The following is a 16639-nucleotide window of genomic DNA, read 5'->3' as shown; positions in this document are numbered from 1 at the left end:
CCTTGAGGCTCATAGCTTGTTCATCTTTCCCTACAACCGGTTTTGCTTTAGTAACATGGTAACCCCTTAGTACCTGCAATCAAGGCCCTAAAGAAGCAGCACCACTGCTGGCAGCTGATATGTGTAACTCAATCTTTTATGCTACATGCTGTCATACTACACCACTGCAGAAGCGCGAGGTTATTGTTTTAGGGCCATAAGATAGTCAAGGCACAGCAGAAAAGACTAAGTGAAATACGCGACAATCCATTAACGTCATATTTACCAGGTAAGGCCTGTATACAAGATCTCCAATGTTAGATCTGCCAGGAGATGATATAAAACAGTACTCAAAAGAAGTAATTACATAACTGCAGGATAGACTGAAGATCATTGGCACATCATTCTACAGATACTAGCCTGATGCTTCTCCACACTTGAACTACTGACATTATCGCTTTACAGCCACCGTATCCACACTTAAATCCTTCCAGCACATTAGCACAAGGCACCTCTGCAATCCAAACAAGAGGGTGGTTGATGTCCACCCCATTCAGGAAGTACTCTAAAACAATTTAATAGATGCAGATTGCTCCCCTCCTCATTCTAAATGAGGTTTAAAAAAATCAATTAGCAATACTTCATATTTTTGCAGGGTCTGCCCTAACCCCTCACATTACAGGAGTACTGGATAAGGTTTTTAAAGAAATATATTCTTTTAAAACCAGTATTATTTAGTTTATTTCTCAAGATTTACTTTAAATCTAACAACGGAGGAGATAACAATAAACTAGGGGAAAACATAACAGTATTATTATTTAATATCTACGGGTAAAAAGACCATTCTAGAGTCACATGACAACTCAAAAACCAAGAAACACTTATATCCTCTAAAACTTAGCTAGCCAGAGCTCAAAAAGAGGATATTCAAAATTAGAGAAAAATACACATGAAAGGCTGACATTTTGTTCACTCTAAAAGTCCTGATGTCTCAAACATCCTTTTAAAAATAGGCAAGCAATAAATATATATTTCACACTGTAGCTAGTACCTGCATGTCCAACCTATTCCTCCTGTGCTTGGGTTTATGTTGCATGCCATTAGAAGGGTCAGCATTAATTATGTTAATCATTCAACCATTATCACTATTAAAGTAAAAAGATTATGTATATTTTAGGGCAATTTAAAAATAATACAACACTTCAACAGTGCCATCTTTTGGCAACTGGGATGTATTTCTGCTCAATATGCAAGATAAAAGTCTGATCAGAATAAAAACAGCCAACCCTTTAATCAGCTATTCAAGAGACAAAGCCTGTCAAGATGTATTTGCTTTCACCCTCAATCCTATTCTTTTTATTGACTACACATATCACACATTTTCTTCTTCCTCTTACAAGAGTGCATCTAAATCATGGTAACATGGCCTGCATGTTAAAGGTTTTCCTTTTATTTCTCCAAACCAACTGAAAATGATAAGGAAATTCCTCCTCTGTCAAAATACCATTATTATAATACTTTGTGACAGGCACTGACAGAAGTGCACAGGTGACAGAGACACTAGTTCAAATATTCTCTCCATATCCCAAGCATATACTCCCTCTGTTCCTCTCTAAGTAAGCTTTGCTATTGTGGAAAGACATTACAATTCAGAATAGCATGGTAACAACAGGAAAAACTTGAAGTGAACTGCTTATTTTTGGCATTAGACTGAACTACAAAGAAAAGCAGACGTAGCCACCAAAAAAACCCCAATAACCAAACACCACAAACCCCAACCCCAACCTGTTCAGCTCTAGCCAAAATCTGTCCCCAGAATTGTGAGAAGTAACATTGGTTTAGCAAATAATTTCAAATTCTTCTAAAGCAACGACCAAACCTTCAGTTTATTGAGCTTTCTCCTCTAAGGCACAGTGACTTCTGAAATAGTCATCCTGTTAAGACAGGGTGATGAGATATCCTTTGCATTACCAGAACTGCAGTCCTCAGTAATGGTAACAGACTGGTTTACATCCTGTTCTCAGATTCAAGAGCCACAAGTGCAACGCTCAAGAGTTTTGCTCCCACTCCCAACATTGCAGCTGCCTTGCACACTCATGTGCTGGGTTTCTGCATGCTCAGTATCACCAACAGCAAGGTTGTTCATAGCTGGCTAGCCTCCAGCAGCCAGAGGTAGTCCCCTGTGACAAACCTTCAATCCTTCCGTCACTTTAGTCACCCCGGGATTACTTTCTTACCTTATACACTCTCAGAGCTCCATCCCTCTTCCCAACTTAAACTTACTGTTTACAAGAAGAAAAACATATCTAGCCCAAGCAGGTCCTTCTCATCTACAGAAGGGAGAACAAGAGACCTTTGAAGCCTACTACAGACTTTCCCATACAGCTTTAGTGTTATTTCCTTACAGCTTATGAAACACACATATTCATTGAAAGGACTGAAAGTGGAATTAAAGTAAAATTTGTGTTTGAATGTAGATCCACAATCTCAAAACAACTGGCTAGCTGCTGGGTATCTTATTTAGTTATTCATGCATTTATTAACTCAATTAATTCAAGTTATTTATTGATTCAATAAACTTTGTTTTGCAACATGTCAAAAGGGACTTGATCCATATATTACTCCCAGGGCACTACCAACAACTTAAGGAACCAGGAAGTAGCTAAAATCTGAAACCGTTTAACATCTCATTTCTAAGGTAGAAAGTGGTTTAAGAAGGAATCATCCACACAACCTACAGACTTGTTGGTCCAGCAGTTGCAATTCTAAAAAATTCCCAGATAAACTGACTAGATGGTTATGGATAACAAGTAGATTAAATAGGCAGCTACTGAAGAGCAAGGAGAAAAATTCCAGGGAAAGAGCTGAAGCAGTGTGATGAAGCAATCCTCACCATAGTTTTGTCCACTTTCCCATGTTCTTTCTTTCCCTTGTCCACAGAAAACAGCACCCACTTCATTTCTTTCCTCAGCTTACTTCTCTCCATCTGGTACCATGATTTGGAATTCCCTGAGGTCACTCCAAACCACCCCCGAATTCCACCCAGGGAGCTGCTGTGCAGGAGCCCAGGACATCACAAAACATAAATCTGTGGCACAAGAGAGCTGCTGCATTTCTGGAGGAACTCCTTTGCACTTCTCCTTACCCCATGATCATCCCTGCCATCCTCTTAATGCACAACACTGAAACTCAAGCAACTTCTATGACAGTAACTTTTTGTAAGGTTTCAAGACACTGGCTCTCCTTACCTTTACAATGAACATTAAAGGCTACGAATCTGGTTTGTCAGTAGCAAATCACAAATGAAACTGGATTGCTTTGACTGAAAGAGAACAACGAGCTAATTCCAAGTGTCTTCCTTTGTACTTCATCATTACATGCCCATGTGCTATAAAAGCTTTTGTCTTAAACAAAGCAGAAATAGCACAGTGGTACCATCTTCTATGATGGTATATTTACAAAACCAGATTTTACCTTCACTCTACAACAACACAACCCCCCACAATTAAGAGTACGCAATTCCTATTCTAGGTACGTGTAGAAAACTACATTTCAGTGAAAACATAGAGGTGACACTGAATGCGGGAGGAGAAGCACCAGGACTTTTTCCAGTAAATCACACTATCTACTACACACTATGTGAAAAAGACTTTTTCAACAAATAAATCTACAACTATATGTAATTCCATGAAACCACACCACTACTTTTCACATACCAGAGAAAAAAAGAGAAGTTTGTAATGTGAGGTTTGTTATATCTGTGGCCTACACTTTCGTCACAACCTTTAACATTTATTCTAAGTAAGGCAAGGCACACTTTCAAAGGTTTGGACTAGAGAAAATAAAGCTGGTCCTGTGGCACGTAGATTAGCCTATAAAGACCTAAGGTTGCCAGTTCTACCTGATGACTTAGGATGAACATTTTACAGCCCATGTGTGGAGACTGGTAAACCACTATGCAGAGCGGCTGCACGATCAGCAGCCTCTGTTCCGGGAAGACAAAGACAGAACAACAGTTTTATGAAGCTGTTTGTGCAACACCTGGTTACTTACACACAGCATTAACTAATGGTTAGTTAGACTAGGTTCAGAATATTTGAGTTAAGGTTTTTATTCTTTTTCTTTTTCCTTCCAAGTATAAGCATGTGCACAACCCTGCTACCCCCTAAACTATTCAATGAGAAAGCAAAAACAGTAACCTCAAAACTTCCGGAAATCTTTCCTTTAAAAAAGATCACCAATTTCAAATACCCTGTTCTGACTGATAACCAAAGCAAAAAAGTTCCTTGTACAGAGGGAAACATTCATTTTATCTGGCTATTGCATGCCAGCTGCATAATGTTTGTAAGAGGAGGTATGTATGTTATACAGAACCAGGAACAGTTCCTTAAAAATCATTATAAGCAAAACAGATACTGAAACATTTCCTTAACTAGGAAGCATAAAGGCTTTTCTGGTTTTCTCAAGCCCAGTTTAAGGCTTCATCCTGAGTTCTGAAAAAAGAGAACGCATACAACACAAAAGAGAACAACTAGGAACATAAGCATTTTGTGTGACTTATCTTGCTGCCAGTAATCCCAAACACACTTCAAACCTCTCACGTACCCTGAATTCCCCCAAAACTCTTGATTTCGCATGTGCATGTCTTATGTATTCAAAACAATCTCCCTTTAAGCTAACTACTAGGGAGAAAAAGAGGTGAAGAAGGAAACTCCGCCAATATGTATCTTCTAGTCTGAGCTCCTGTGGACCAGAACTCTATTAAACACCAATTAGAACTATTTAACTACCAAGAGATGTGGAGAGAATAGTTGCAGTAGTCTGAAAGCCTTTGCTGCACTTTCTAAACTGTGTTCTGTTGGATTTAGTTTCAGCTAAACCCTACCACAGTTTCTTTCAAAGGCAGTAACTGGTCTAGGAATAATCACAACATCTGCAATAGTTTCACCACTAAGTTGTTATGCACTCCAGCTTAACCCAAAATTTAATTTCTAGCTAAGAACTGATAACACTGGTAAATTCACTTACAGCAATCGCTGTATTTTGTGCTAGCATTCAGTATCAGGAAATGAACATTCCTTCCTTACTTTGCGATTTGTTTTCTGCATGAACAATCCAAATAATAACAAGATTTGCAATGTGTTCTTGGATTATAGCACTCAGCAGGGATGCTTTGGTTTCGGTATTAACAATCATTACAGTCTCAATTTCCTTCAAATCAATGGTGCCCTCACCGCTTATGAAATCTGATGTTCAGCATTTCTGCCACTTATTTACATTTCAGATTTTGTTCAGACTGAAGTAGAAAGAGCACTGCATCAGTTTCAGCACTTGTCCCAGCTCTTCATTCTCTGAAGCTTCTGTGTACTTAACAAATTGCACTGTACTGCAAAAAATACTTTTCCTTCCTTCACTTCCTCTCAATTAAGAAAGAAGGAATCTTAAGTTTTGGGCAGAGTGCCACTTGACAGAAATGAAAACACAACTCCCCTTTGCATTTCATTCTTCGCACGTGTGTGTTATCCTTGCACTTAATACTACTGCTAAACTGAAATAATGCTTGGTCCTTACACTTTAAGCTTCATCTTCAAATTACATGGTATTGCCCACACTCCCTCAAAAAAATTGCTGTCATCCAGCTTTATACTTGGTTTTTGTTTTACAGATACAGGAACCAAGGTGAGAAACACCCACAAGCACAAAGTACCAGGTAATCTGAACAGATAAACCAGAGGTAGCTCTGCATGAACTGACTCACACAAGATGCAGTACAGCTACATCTTTCCTGGTCTCATTTTACCATTTCCTTTTTCCTTTTCACACAGGATCTGAGATGTCTTTAGTATTGAAAATTCATTCATCATAAAAGATCAGATAAAAGGAACAATAAAACTGCAGCGGATAGCTATAACATTAACTAAGCATATGTCAAATATTTTACCCAATAACGGTTGTAATCTCCAACTCTTGAACTTCGTCATTTATTACATACGCTCAAAAAAACCCCCAAACCAGAAAAAAATTCCAGTGCCCATAACAATAGATTGGTCATTTGACAGAACTACTCGGACCTATGTTGAGCAACAAAACTGAAATTACCATCCTTTTACTCCAATTTACGTATCAGAAGTATTTTGTCCTTACCATCTAATTCCTGTTGCTGTTGCTTCAGTAAATTATGCTTTCAATGGAAGCACAGTTCTCTTCTTGATTTAAGAATAATTCAATTAAATCTTATTTGGGTTGACAGAAATGTCTCCTTTTTTTAAAAACAAGGTTCCTGCTGTCATGAGTTCTCCACTTCAGGATTACAATCTGGAGTGATTTATGCAAATTCTCCAAATTTCTCTGCATGATATATGCTTTCTTTTGGTAGGGGTTCACAAATTGGATTTCATATGTCAAATACTGAAAAGGGAAAACTGAAACAGGTCAGTGTTTTAAATGTGATTGATTTCTTCAAAGGAAATGGGTGACATGATGCATTACTGCAATAAGATACTCATATTCCTGTTATAAATCATAGGCTTCCGCTAGGCCTTTTTCAATGGGAAGTCATGCAAAACTATCTTGAACTGCTGCAATGGGAACTTTCCATAAAAACTTTCTTTCTCTTTCTTATAATATGTTATTTTTCCCTCAATTTGCCTTGACATATGGACTTCAGGCATGACTGTTACTTCTGAAGAAACATTCAAGTCTAGAAGGTATTATTGGGAAGCCACTTTTTTTTTGCCCAATGAGAAAAACTGTAGGGTCTGAAATGCTTCACAAATGCCAGCCTATGGCTGGTATCATTAAAAAGTGTAATACATGACAACCTTCATTTGGATTACTGGGTAGATGTGCTTGAAAAATAAACCAACAGTCTTCTCTTCCCCACCAAACCCCACATGCTTTTACTTTTTTACCTTAGCAATCATGACCAGTAGTCTTCCTGTGCTACAAATACTCAAATTCAAGGAACACGCAAGGATGTGCAACAGTGGACTCAATCTTTTCATATAAATAGCCCAGAAAGCAAATTCTGAAGCAACATTAACTAATGGCCAGCATCACCTAATGATGGTCGGTCATTTGTTAAGTCCTGAATTACAGCTCAGTTATCAAAAAAGGGTGATAAAGAACGATAAGGGACAATTCTGTAAAACAACACGAACAACAACAAAGGGAATTTAGGAAAAAAAACCCAGCTTGCCAGGTTTATAGACTATTTTCACAGATAAATGTTAAAATGTTAAAACAAATGCTATTAAAAATGATATGCAAGTTTTTGCTTCAGCTGAGGAATGTATCCGCGACCATGTTAGCTGTGTCCACCACAAACACTTTGATATGGTACCAAACTGTTACGAGTCATCTGAAAAAGGATATATATGCGAGATGAGGACTGCAGAAAAATGTTTTGGTTTAGATGTTTAGAAGCTTCAGGATCTAAGCTTCACTGCTCATACTGCCCCATACAAATTCCCATATTCACATTAACCTCAGTCAACTGTTTATTCTAACCAGCATTGCAGCAACATACTCTTCACATTCTTTTCACACAGTGAAACCTGATTTTGATTATTAAATATGATAAATCTTGCTCCCATGTCATTTTTATTAAGAAAAGGTCCTTAACAGGTTTCCTTTTCACTTCTCACCTTAGCAGCTGGAATTGCAGAGATGATAACTCTTTCCTTTGTATTAGCCTAAGTGTGGCTTGCTGAGTATCAGAAGAGAATAGCCAATTTCTGTCATTCGAACAAGGAGCATCAACTAGTACCTATACAACAAATAAGAGCAAATAAGACAATTCACATTAAAGATATTCAATTTCTGAATATTGTATGCCAAAAAAATCTACTCAACATACTTTTTCACTTACAATACCCTTTAATTTTCTTGGTTTTTAGAGGCAGAAATAATTTAATTACTATTTTGAAATGTTTTTATGAGGTTATTCAAAGGAAATAAAAAATTACTGCTCAAGAAGTACCCTCTATCTGAACAGCTCTCACTTGCTTGCTCCCCTCTTCATAATTACACATCATTGGAAGAACATAGCTACAAGGTCTTCAGAATTCACTACCACGGCCAAATGGGTAACATCATCTAACAGGTGATTAAATGCACAACATACTTCATACAGTAATTCCTGAGGCTCTGCACATCCTCCTGTATGTGACAGTGGTTTCCTTCGATAGCTCAGATAAATGGGGAGTAGGGAGGAGGACAGAAAAAAGAATTAAAGAAAGAGAAGCATAGGAAGAAAAAAAGCAGCAGAATGCAGAAACATAATTTGCAAACAAATAATATTTTTACCTTATCATATAATTCAGGCTTAAGATCTCCAATCTGTCTACCATCCAGTTTAGAGACCACTATCAAGTTAACCAAAGGTTCTGGGATGAAGGATTCTATTGTCTGTTTCAACCATCTTGACCTCAAATCATCATATTCATTACAGTGAAACTGACCTTAGAAAAGAATAAGAAAAAAAAAAGTAAACACCCTAAGAGAAGTCTTTATGTTTGGTTGTTGGTTTTGGCTTTTTTTCCCCAAATATAAGTAACTATACCAATTTCAGAAGTTCTACTGTTTTGCCATGACTGCCACAGAGTTTACACCTTCTGTTTATGCTATTGCACATTTTAGAACACTGCTGAAATGTTATAGGCCCGAGCAAATTTCCACATGCTCCTAACAAAGCCATCCATAAATATTTACTAGCAAATACTTGCTGTAGCAATAGACCTCCCTAGTAAAACTAACTTTAAACATGATCCAGACCCAAAGACCAGTGCTAGGCCAGTGCCTTTCTATGCTCCTTGAGTGATTGTCTAAAAGGCGTACATGCCCCTTATTGTCTTTTAAATAAATAAAACATCAGTTTTGTGTATCCTAAGCTGAGCAGCCCAACGCCTTATTTATCTGAAATTTAAGCTAGAAGCTTTTAGCAAAAGCCTTCTGGTTGCACTTATTTTAACAATGTGGCCAGAGTAGTTACCTCCTCAGAAGAAACACTGCTCTTGCTTGTACCCAGAACAGAAACACAGCAAGGCATTTTTTCCTCTTAGTCCTGTTTTCTAATTTAATAATATTTCTATGTTATGTCTCCACACATTGTCCCACACCATGTTTGCCACACAGAGTAAGGTACATCTTAGCATTCACTGAGGTATATTAAGAAGTTTTCCTACACCTTACGTTTTCAGCAACAATTTGTATCTATCTTCAGAAGCAGTCATGGGATGAAAGTGTAGGTTTCTTTCCCCAAACCTCTTGAAAGGGCAGTCCATATTTAATCATCTTAATGGCATCACCTCATGCCTCTAGAAGAGGGAGGGAGAACCAGCTGTAATCAACAAGTGCAGGCAGTTATAGCGATGGCCTCATCAGTAAGAACATAAGGTGCTGTGAACATTCTGAGACAATTACTATCCAAGCTAATGTATAAACTTGGAAACACCAATCACAGCTTGCTTTTACTCCCTCGCCTGGAAGAACTGAGCTGCTGCTTGCTGTTGCCTTCCAAACACTGTGATTATCTTAGCGCTCTTCTGCAACACCTAAGTGGATTGTGACACAGAGCTAAGTACCGATACAGAACAATTCCTCATCATAAGCTTTTGCAGTAGCACTTTTAATTTGTTATGCTCCATTTTACATCAGTACACTTACAGGTTTACTAATACTATTTGCATAGCACTGGCCAGAGAGGTAGATTGCAGATTACTTGCCGCCCCGTGCCAACAAGTCTGCATGATTTTAAGTAACTTCTTCACAAGTAACAATAAGGGAACCAGTGGAGGAAGAAAAACATAGAACTATTCCACTTTTGCCTGTTTGTCTGCAGCAACCTACATTTAAATAACTACTGTATTTTTCACCCTCTTTTAGGTAAACAGACTTCATAAAAATCTTACTAAAGAGCATGGAACTACTCAGAATATACATTGTTTGGGATTTTGACCCCAGTGCAAATCTTGCACAGAAAACAGGCAAAACTGAAACAGCCCAGGCACAGAGCCAGGAACTGGTTTCTAACAGCACCTTGATACATTACCTGGACAGGCACACTGCAGTATAGCTACTGATTTACCCCCTGGTGCAGCACAGAGATCCAAAACATCTTCCCCATCTTTCACTTCTAATGCCAACACTGGCAACAGCGAAGCGGCATTCAGCAGATAATACTCTTTCAGCTTCCCAGCCTGGTGTTTCTGTGCAGGGAATCTCCCAGGAGTTCTCCTAATGTAACACTTGAATGAGGATGGAAGATAGGGCAAAATTCCATGAAAGGCAGGATGATATCCCTTCACAGCCAAGGTGCTCTCCAGTTCCGGGGACTGGCTGAACTTGTTAAGCAGAACCGCGTACTGCCAGCACAATGGGTACGTGAGCACATCTCTAGATTGGAGAGAGAAAAAGCTATTTAATAACTTGACAAACAAAATGAGCTTTCCATAGTGTAGCAAGCCTTTTCTTACCAAGGGTAATAACTTGGATCATTCTGGTATATTCAAAAAGGAAACATTTTGATTAGATATGATTAAGAAACGTACGCAGGAAAATAGTTTTAATAGGAAATCAAGCCAGCGTTTCCCTTAATGACTGCACTTAAAGCACTAACTTGTCCTGAAATAATATGTTCTCTATTTTAGCTAATTCTTTAACAAATGATTGTAGAAGCATAGTGCTCTTTCTGACTATAAAGTACTGCCCTAAGTTCAAAGAACAACCGTAATATTAGTTGTAAATTTCACAACAGAAAGAATCACATTGGCTCTGCAAAGGTTATTCCAGCCAACACCATAAAATGCGGGTTTTACAAACGTTCTTTTCTAAATTTCCTTTTCTATTCTGCAAACATCTGGCCAGAAAAACTTAAACAAATAGATATTCCTGGAAGAGAACCAAAAAGCAGTGCTTATACAGTAGGAATATATTGTTTGTATTTCAGTTCTGTTTCTCAGCCCTCTGTTACATGAATTTCCTTCATGTTCTATTTGAACTCCTCTCAGTACTTTTTTTCCCCATTTAACCTCAAAAAACACTCCTCAAGAATATTCACTGCCTAAAAGAGAAATACACATTGACCCAACCTTAAAAAGTTTAAAAGTTAATTCACTTAAATGAATGTTATACATCTATTTTAAAATAAAACCAAAACAAAACAATGGAGACACTTATTTTAAACTACTTTTTAATCCAAAGAGGCTAAACCAGAGAGAGCACTCAGAGGAACCACATGGCTTCTACGACTCTGAACATGTAAGATGCTTTTCCACTCAAAGTAACTGTGGCTCTGATCACAATAGCAGCTTCTGAACAAGCTCCCATTGAAAAGTATGTAAGCTAAGCAGTAACTTCTCCAGAAGGGCTCTTCTGCTGTTGTCCCCATGGGCAACAACCACCAGTCAGCAGGGAAGAGAACACCTCTCCTCTCAATACCACAGCCCGTTCTTTAGCAGATTCTGCGTGATCAAGGCCCAAATCAGGTGATGCCCTTTTCTGTACACATTGTTAATGTTCAGTTTCTTCTAAGGAAATAAATCAGTGGATTTGTATTTATAGGAATTATCTCCTACCACTTTGTCCCAGTCTCTCCAGATATTATAAAGCTGTAGAAAAAAACCTCAAAACCAAACCTAACACCAGCTGTTAGGGTATATAAAGGGATGTTTTTTGGACCCTGCTGTTACAAGCAGTCAAGTATATATATAAGTATATATAATATAAATATATAAATGGATGCTTTTTGGACCCTGTGGTTACAAGCAGTCAACACATACATAAGATGTCAGTCTCCTTGTAGCGTATATGCATACAGGAGAACAGCAAAATCACACCACAAGAATCACATCCAGGAAAAAAAAATTAAAAATTCCAAGTTTTAATCTTTTGCTATTTCACGCTCTGATGCTAGTTCTAAACTGAAAATAAACTGAAGCAGCTGTTAACAGTCCATGGCTCTTTTCAAAGCTATTTTAAGAAGCACCTGAAAAAGTAACAAAACCTCCCCTCCCTCCCCAAAACAACAGACCTGACACCAGCCCAGGCATCTCCCAGTTCCGCTGTGTACTGCTCCTCAAAATGATCCAGGACAACTTGACAAATCTGCTTCTGAGGTTTCCCTTTTGTTTTACTTTCCACCTTCAGAGAAGGGAGAAAAAAAAAATAAAGGCAATAAAAGCAAATTAAACCCTCCCTAGTTTGCATCAGAATTGCCAGGATATTTTAGGCATTTAAATCCATTTTAGATTGGATATAAGGAGGAAATTCTTTCCTGTGAGGGTGGTGAGGCACTGGAATGGGTTGCCCAGGGAGGTTGTGAGTGCTCCATCCCTGGCAGTGTTCAAGGCCAGGTTGGACCAAGCCTTGGGTGGGATGGTTTAGTGTGAGGTGTCCCTGCCCATGGCAGGGGGCTTGGAACTGGATGATCTTGAGGCCCTTTCCAACCCTGACTATTCTATGATTCTATGATTTAGTACCCATGGTATTAGGATGCTCAAATACCAAGGTCACATCACACATAAAGTTTCAGAGAACAAACAAGTTATTCTTCTCTCTTCTTCCCCACGTCCAACGAGGTCTTTCAAAGCTTGTCGATACTACTCTTTCTCCGTATCCAATATGCCACTAATACAGTGGTTGCCAGGACTCTTGACATACAAAATAAGCAAGGCGTAATTATGACCATGCACTATAATCACCTCTGCCAAGATGCACCCGTGTGCTTAACTAAAAGAAAGACGTTAATGTGAATCATTGTGGAAGTCAGGGGGAGTTAGTTGCCTGCAAAGCACTGGAATACATGCCGGGAGTAAGGGGGGGGGAATGAACTATATATACATATATACATATTTAGCCTATGACAACTTAATTTGAGGGGGGAAGAAAAGAGGTTTTCGTTTCTAAGCAAACTTGTGCTGCTCAGAAGGACCACCCCAAAGCTGCCTCCCCCCCCCCCCCCCCCGTGCTTTCCCTGCTCCCCGTCCGGCGCAGCGCCGCTCCCCTCAGAGCACGAACACCGCGCAGCGGGTGCTCCCGAAGGAGCTGCCAAGCCCCGAGCGGCTGCTGCTGCTGTCTTCTTCCTCAGCCCGACACCACAGTGCGCGTGTGGGGCCGATGTTCCCCTCTCCAGCACCGAGCACCTCCTGCAGGGGACGGCCGCGATGCCCCGGCCCTGGTACCGGGCGCGGCGGCGAACGCAGCACGGGGATAGAAGAGCTCTCGAAACCCACAGAGGTAACGACCGGGCGGGGGAGCACCCCCGAGGCCAGGCCTCCCTAGCCACCCCCTCCTCCGGAGCACGCCGACAAGCGTCGCCCTCAGCCCGCAGACGGAACCTCGGCCCCGCCCAGGGAGAGGAGGGAAGGGAAGGAGAGGGGAGGCCGCTGCCTCACCCGGCACTCCCCCGGGCTGCCGTACGGGCCCGGGCCCGCCGAGAGGCACCCGCCCCGGGGCGCGCAGGAAGGGGCCGAGCGCCCCAAGCGTCCGTCCGTCCGTCCCTCCCGCCTTCCGGCTCCCGGCCGTGCCCCGCTCCTCACCTGCCCCGCGGCCCGCACAGCCGCTCGCCTCGGCTGGAGAGCGGCCCCGGCCCGCTGCGGGACTGACAGCAGGCGGGCCGCTGCCCGCGGCGGGCTCATGGCCGCAGCCGGCGCACGGACGGAGAGCCGGTGGTGGGGCCGGGGCGCCGCCTGGCGGCTGAGGGAGGGCAGCTCCGCCCGGCCTGCGCCGCCGCCGCTGTCCCGTCCCGTCCCTGCCTGGAGGGGCGGCGCTGGGTCTGAGGTGGTTGAGTTTGGTTTCTTTGTTGCTGCGGGAACAGAAGAGCAACTGGAGCCTTGATTTGTCAGCTTATGGAACACGCCGCTCCCAGAGCAGCTGGAGGTGCTGCTGCCGTCCACGCTGCTAATGGCTTTTCACCAGCCCTTCCCTGATGGCTAGCCCGGGTTTACACAGACTTCGCTATGCGGACTCCTCTGAGCTGCCCTTAAGCATCAGCTGCATGTAGCTGCTGCTATTGCCAAGAGAGAGACTGGAGGATCATTCACACAAATGTCCTACACATGTTTTCAGAGAGCACATTCTCTGTGAACATTAAACAGGAGAACCACCAGAGCCCAGTTCACCAACTGGTTTAGCAGCACTAAAATCTGAGGCTGCTGATGGGCTGCGGCAGTTCCTCCTCTGATCACATAGAATCATAGAATAGGGTGGGAAAGGACCTTATGATCATCCAGTTCCAACCCCCCTGCCATGGGCAGGGACACCTCACACTAAACCATCCCACCCAAGGCTCTGTCCAGCCTGGCCTTGAACACCGCCAGGAATGGAGCACTCACAACCTCCCTGGGCAACCCATTCCAGTGCCTCACCACCCTAACAGGAAAGAATTTCCTCCTTATATCCAATCTAAACTTCCCCTGTGTAAGTTTCAACCCATTACACCTTGTCCTATCACTACGGTCCCTAATGAAGAGTCCCTCCCCAGCATCCTTATAGCCACCCTTCAGATACTGGAAGGCTGCTATGCCCATTGGGACTTGTCAACTCCTTCAGCAAGAGCAACCCCTCTGGAAACAGTTCCTTTAACAGTGGTTTTGATAAAAGTCTGCCCAAGCAGCTTCCACCTGCTGAAACTGGCCTCTGAAATCCAGGCTGGAAGGGGGTGCAAAGGTAAAGGCAGGAGTGCAATCACACAGATAAATATTTGAGTTTCGGGCACTGACTAATGAAGACTTAAGGACATTTATGCAAACCTTGTGCAAATGACCATCAAACTTGAAAGCTTGTTTAAAATGTTTCAATCAGGATCCTGACAAAGAGCCAGTGGAGGCCTCTTACAAATCAAATGTGGAAGGATAGCAGAAAGGCTTTTTATTAAATGAGTTGAACCGACAGACACAGAACAAAGCTGGTATTAAAAGTACCATTCTCTGTGGCCGTAATTCTGCCAAGACCAGTGACATACAAGAAAATACATACAATACTTGAATTTTCCTATAGCAATATGTCATGATCTGAAAGGAGGCTTATCAGCTTCAAATCAAGGGGTCACAACAATCCTGTCTATGCACTATTTGGAGCTAACGTCCTTAATGTTTGTTTCATTTGTACTAATTCTTGCAAGGCCTCCCATGGTAGAATGTAAATGGTGCCTGAGACAAGCTCAGTTTCCTGGCTTTCACACTATATACAACGTAAGCCATGTTTAAGACAAACTCAATGTCCAGGCTGTCACACAATAAAACAAAGAAGTACACTGAATGAGCCACCCTGCCCTGAGCCTAGGGTTATATTCCACTTGCAGATGGTGCCATCGGTGTTGTTTAATGCATCTGAAACCAGTAAGATTTGCAATGCATCAGAAGATAGGACTTCACTCACATGGCTTGTTCACTACCAACATACCCATCACAAACAGGTGAACTGTAACAGCACAGTAAAAACACAACTGCAAACCTGTCTCGTGTGCTACTGAAGAGATGGATTGGCTCGGTGGGGATTAACCAGTACATTTTGAAAGGCAGGCTGCTATTCCTCTTAATAAAAACCAATGTGATTTCTGTCACCTAAGCAGCTACCCTTGCCATGCCAAGTGACCATGTACATCCCTGGGTGCCCTGTTAGATCACAAACCGTGAGCTGTGAAATTTGTTATCTTCAGAACTCCTCTATGACCTCAGTGCACAGTTCTTTCAAGCTAACACATTTCCTTTAAACACAAGTTACCTTATTTCAAGCTTGTGTTTCCTAAGCATGTCCTTCCTTTCAGGAAAGCAAAGGAAGAGGACATGGTGTATGCCCTGTTGTCCCCTGACACTTTCAGAGAGTGGCCGATGGCTGAAATGTCTTGAATAACAAGTCAATATTCAGAAGTAACACCAAGTGCATCAACATCCTCCAAGGCTAGAGAAGAGAAAAGACAGGCCACTACTGTGACTTCCACTGTTCAGTTTCAGGTGTCCACAGTTTCTGGAGCAAGCAACAATTGAGTCTATGCTGTTATTATATAGTAATTTAGAAATACACAGGCAAACAACGTTCTCATTGTTTGTTCTGTTAGGACAGACTTAGGAAAAGCTTGCTACGTTTTAGGGAGATCAAAGTCATGGATGGTATGACTTGTAGGATACATGATATGTAGATGAGAAGATCATGCAAATTAATGCTACTGGGATTAAGTACTCTTTGGGAAACTTTTTAAGGACCATTTTTCCGCACAATAAGTTTTAGGACACTTTTGCAGTAGCAAATGCAAACACGCTGGGAAGAGTGACTAAGCTTCTGTTTGAGGTCTGCAAAATCTACTGCCTTCTGAAGAAAATGTCTGTCTGTATGTATATACTTCAAAATCCCAAGTCTCCTTCTTCAGGCCTTCAGTCTGCTATCTAGTAGCTTATCAGTGCATTGTTATTTCAGTAGCACAGCTCCGGTAAGCCTGAAGCCCTCCCCATCTTGTGCTCCTCCTCACTGGCAGAGCATTGAAAAGTCCTTGACTTCAGGTAAGCATTACTTGGCAATGAGAACATTGGAGGTTAGCAACGTTATGTTCATAATAAATCGAAAACACAGCATTTGTACCACCTAAGATTAAGTCTATCTCAGCTAAAACCACAACAGTATAATGAGAGTCTTAATCTCAGGCTTGTGGGTTTGAGCCCCACAT

At 41.4% G+C, this 16639-nt stretch overlaps 1 protein-coding gene across 12 annotated transcripts in view; it reads right to left on the bottom strand.

The window, feature by feature from the left end:
- Positions 1-13852, bottom strand: part of NSUN3 (NOP2/Sun RNA methyltransferase 3) — a 97095-nt gene extending 83243 nt beyond the window's left edge. For 10 of the 12 annotated variants that reach the window (XR_010612077.1, XR_010612078.1, XR_010612074.1 and 7 more), the window contains exons 1-5: positions 13518-13764; positions 12011-12120; positions 10031-10374; positions 8287-8441; positions 7626-7747 (exon numbers count right to left, since the gene is read on the bottom strand). Coding sequence is in view for 2 of the 12 variants with exons in the window: in XM_065676041.1 (XP_065532113.1) it covers positions 7626-7747; positions 8287-8441; positions 10031-10374; positions 12011-12120; positions 13518-13616 (830 nt within the window). In the remaining 10 variants the exon portion in view is untranslated. Of the gene's footprint in view, positions 1-7625; positions 7748-8286; positions 8442-10030; positions 10375-12010; positions 12121-13517 lie in introns of all 12 variants that reach the window. The other 2 variants (XM_065676041.1, XM_065676040.1) reach the window with 2 other exon arrangements.
- Positions 13853-16639: the final 2787 nt, after the last annotated feature.

The sequence above is a fragment of the Lathamus discolor genome, chromosome 4 (genome assembly GCF_037157495.1).
Source record: "Lathamus discolor isolate bLatDis1 chromosome 4, bLatDis1.hap1, whole genome shotgun sequence".
NCBI classification, from domain to species: domain Eukaryota; kingdom Metazoa; phylum Chordata; class Aves; order Psittaciformes; family Psittacidae; genus Lathamus; species Lathamus discolor.
This window is presented reverse-complemented; position numbering and strand designations above follow the sequence as displayed.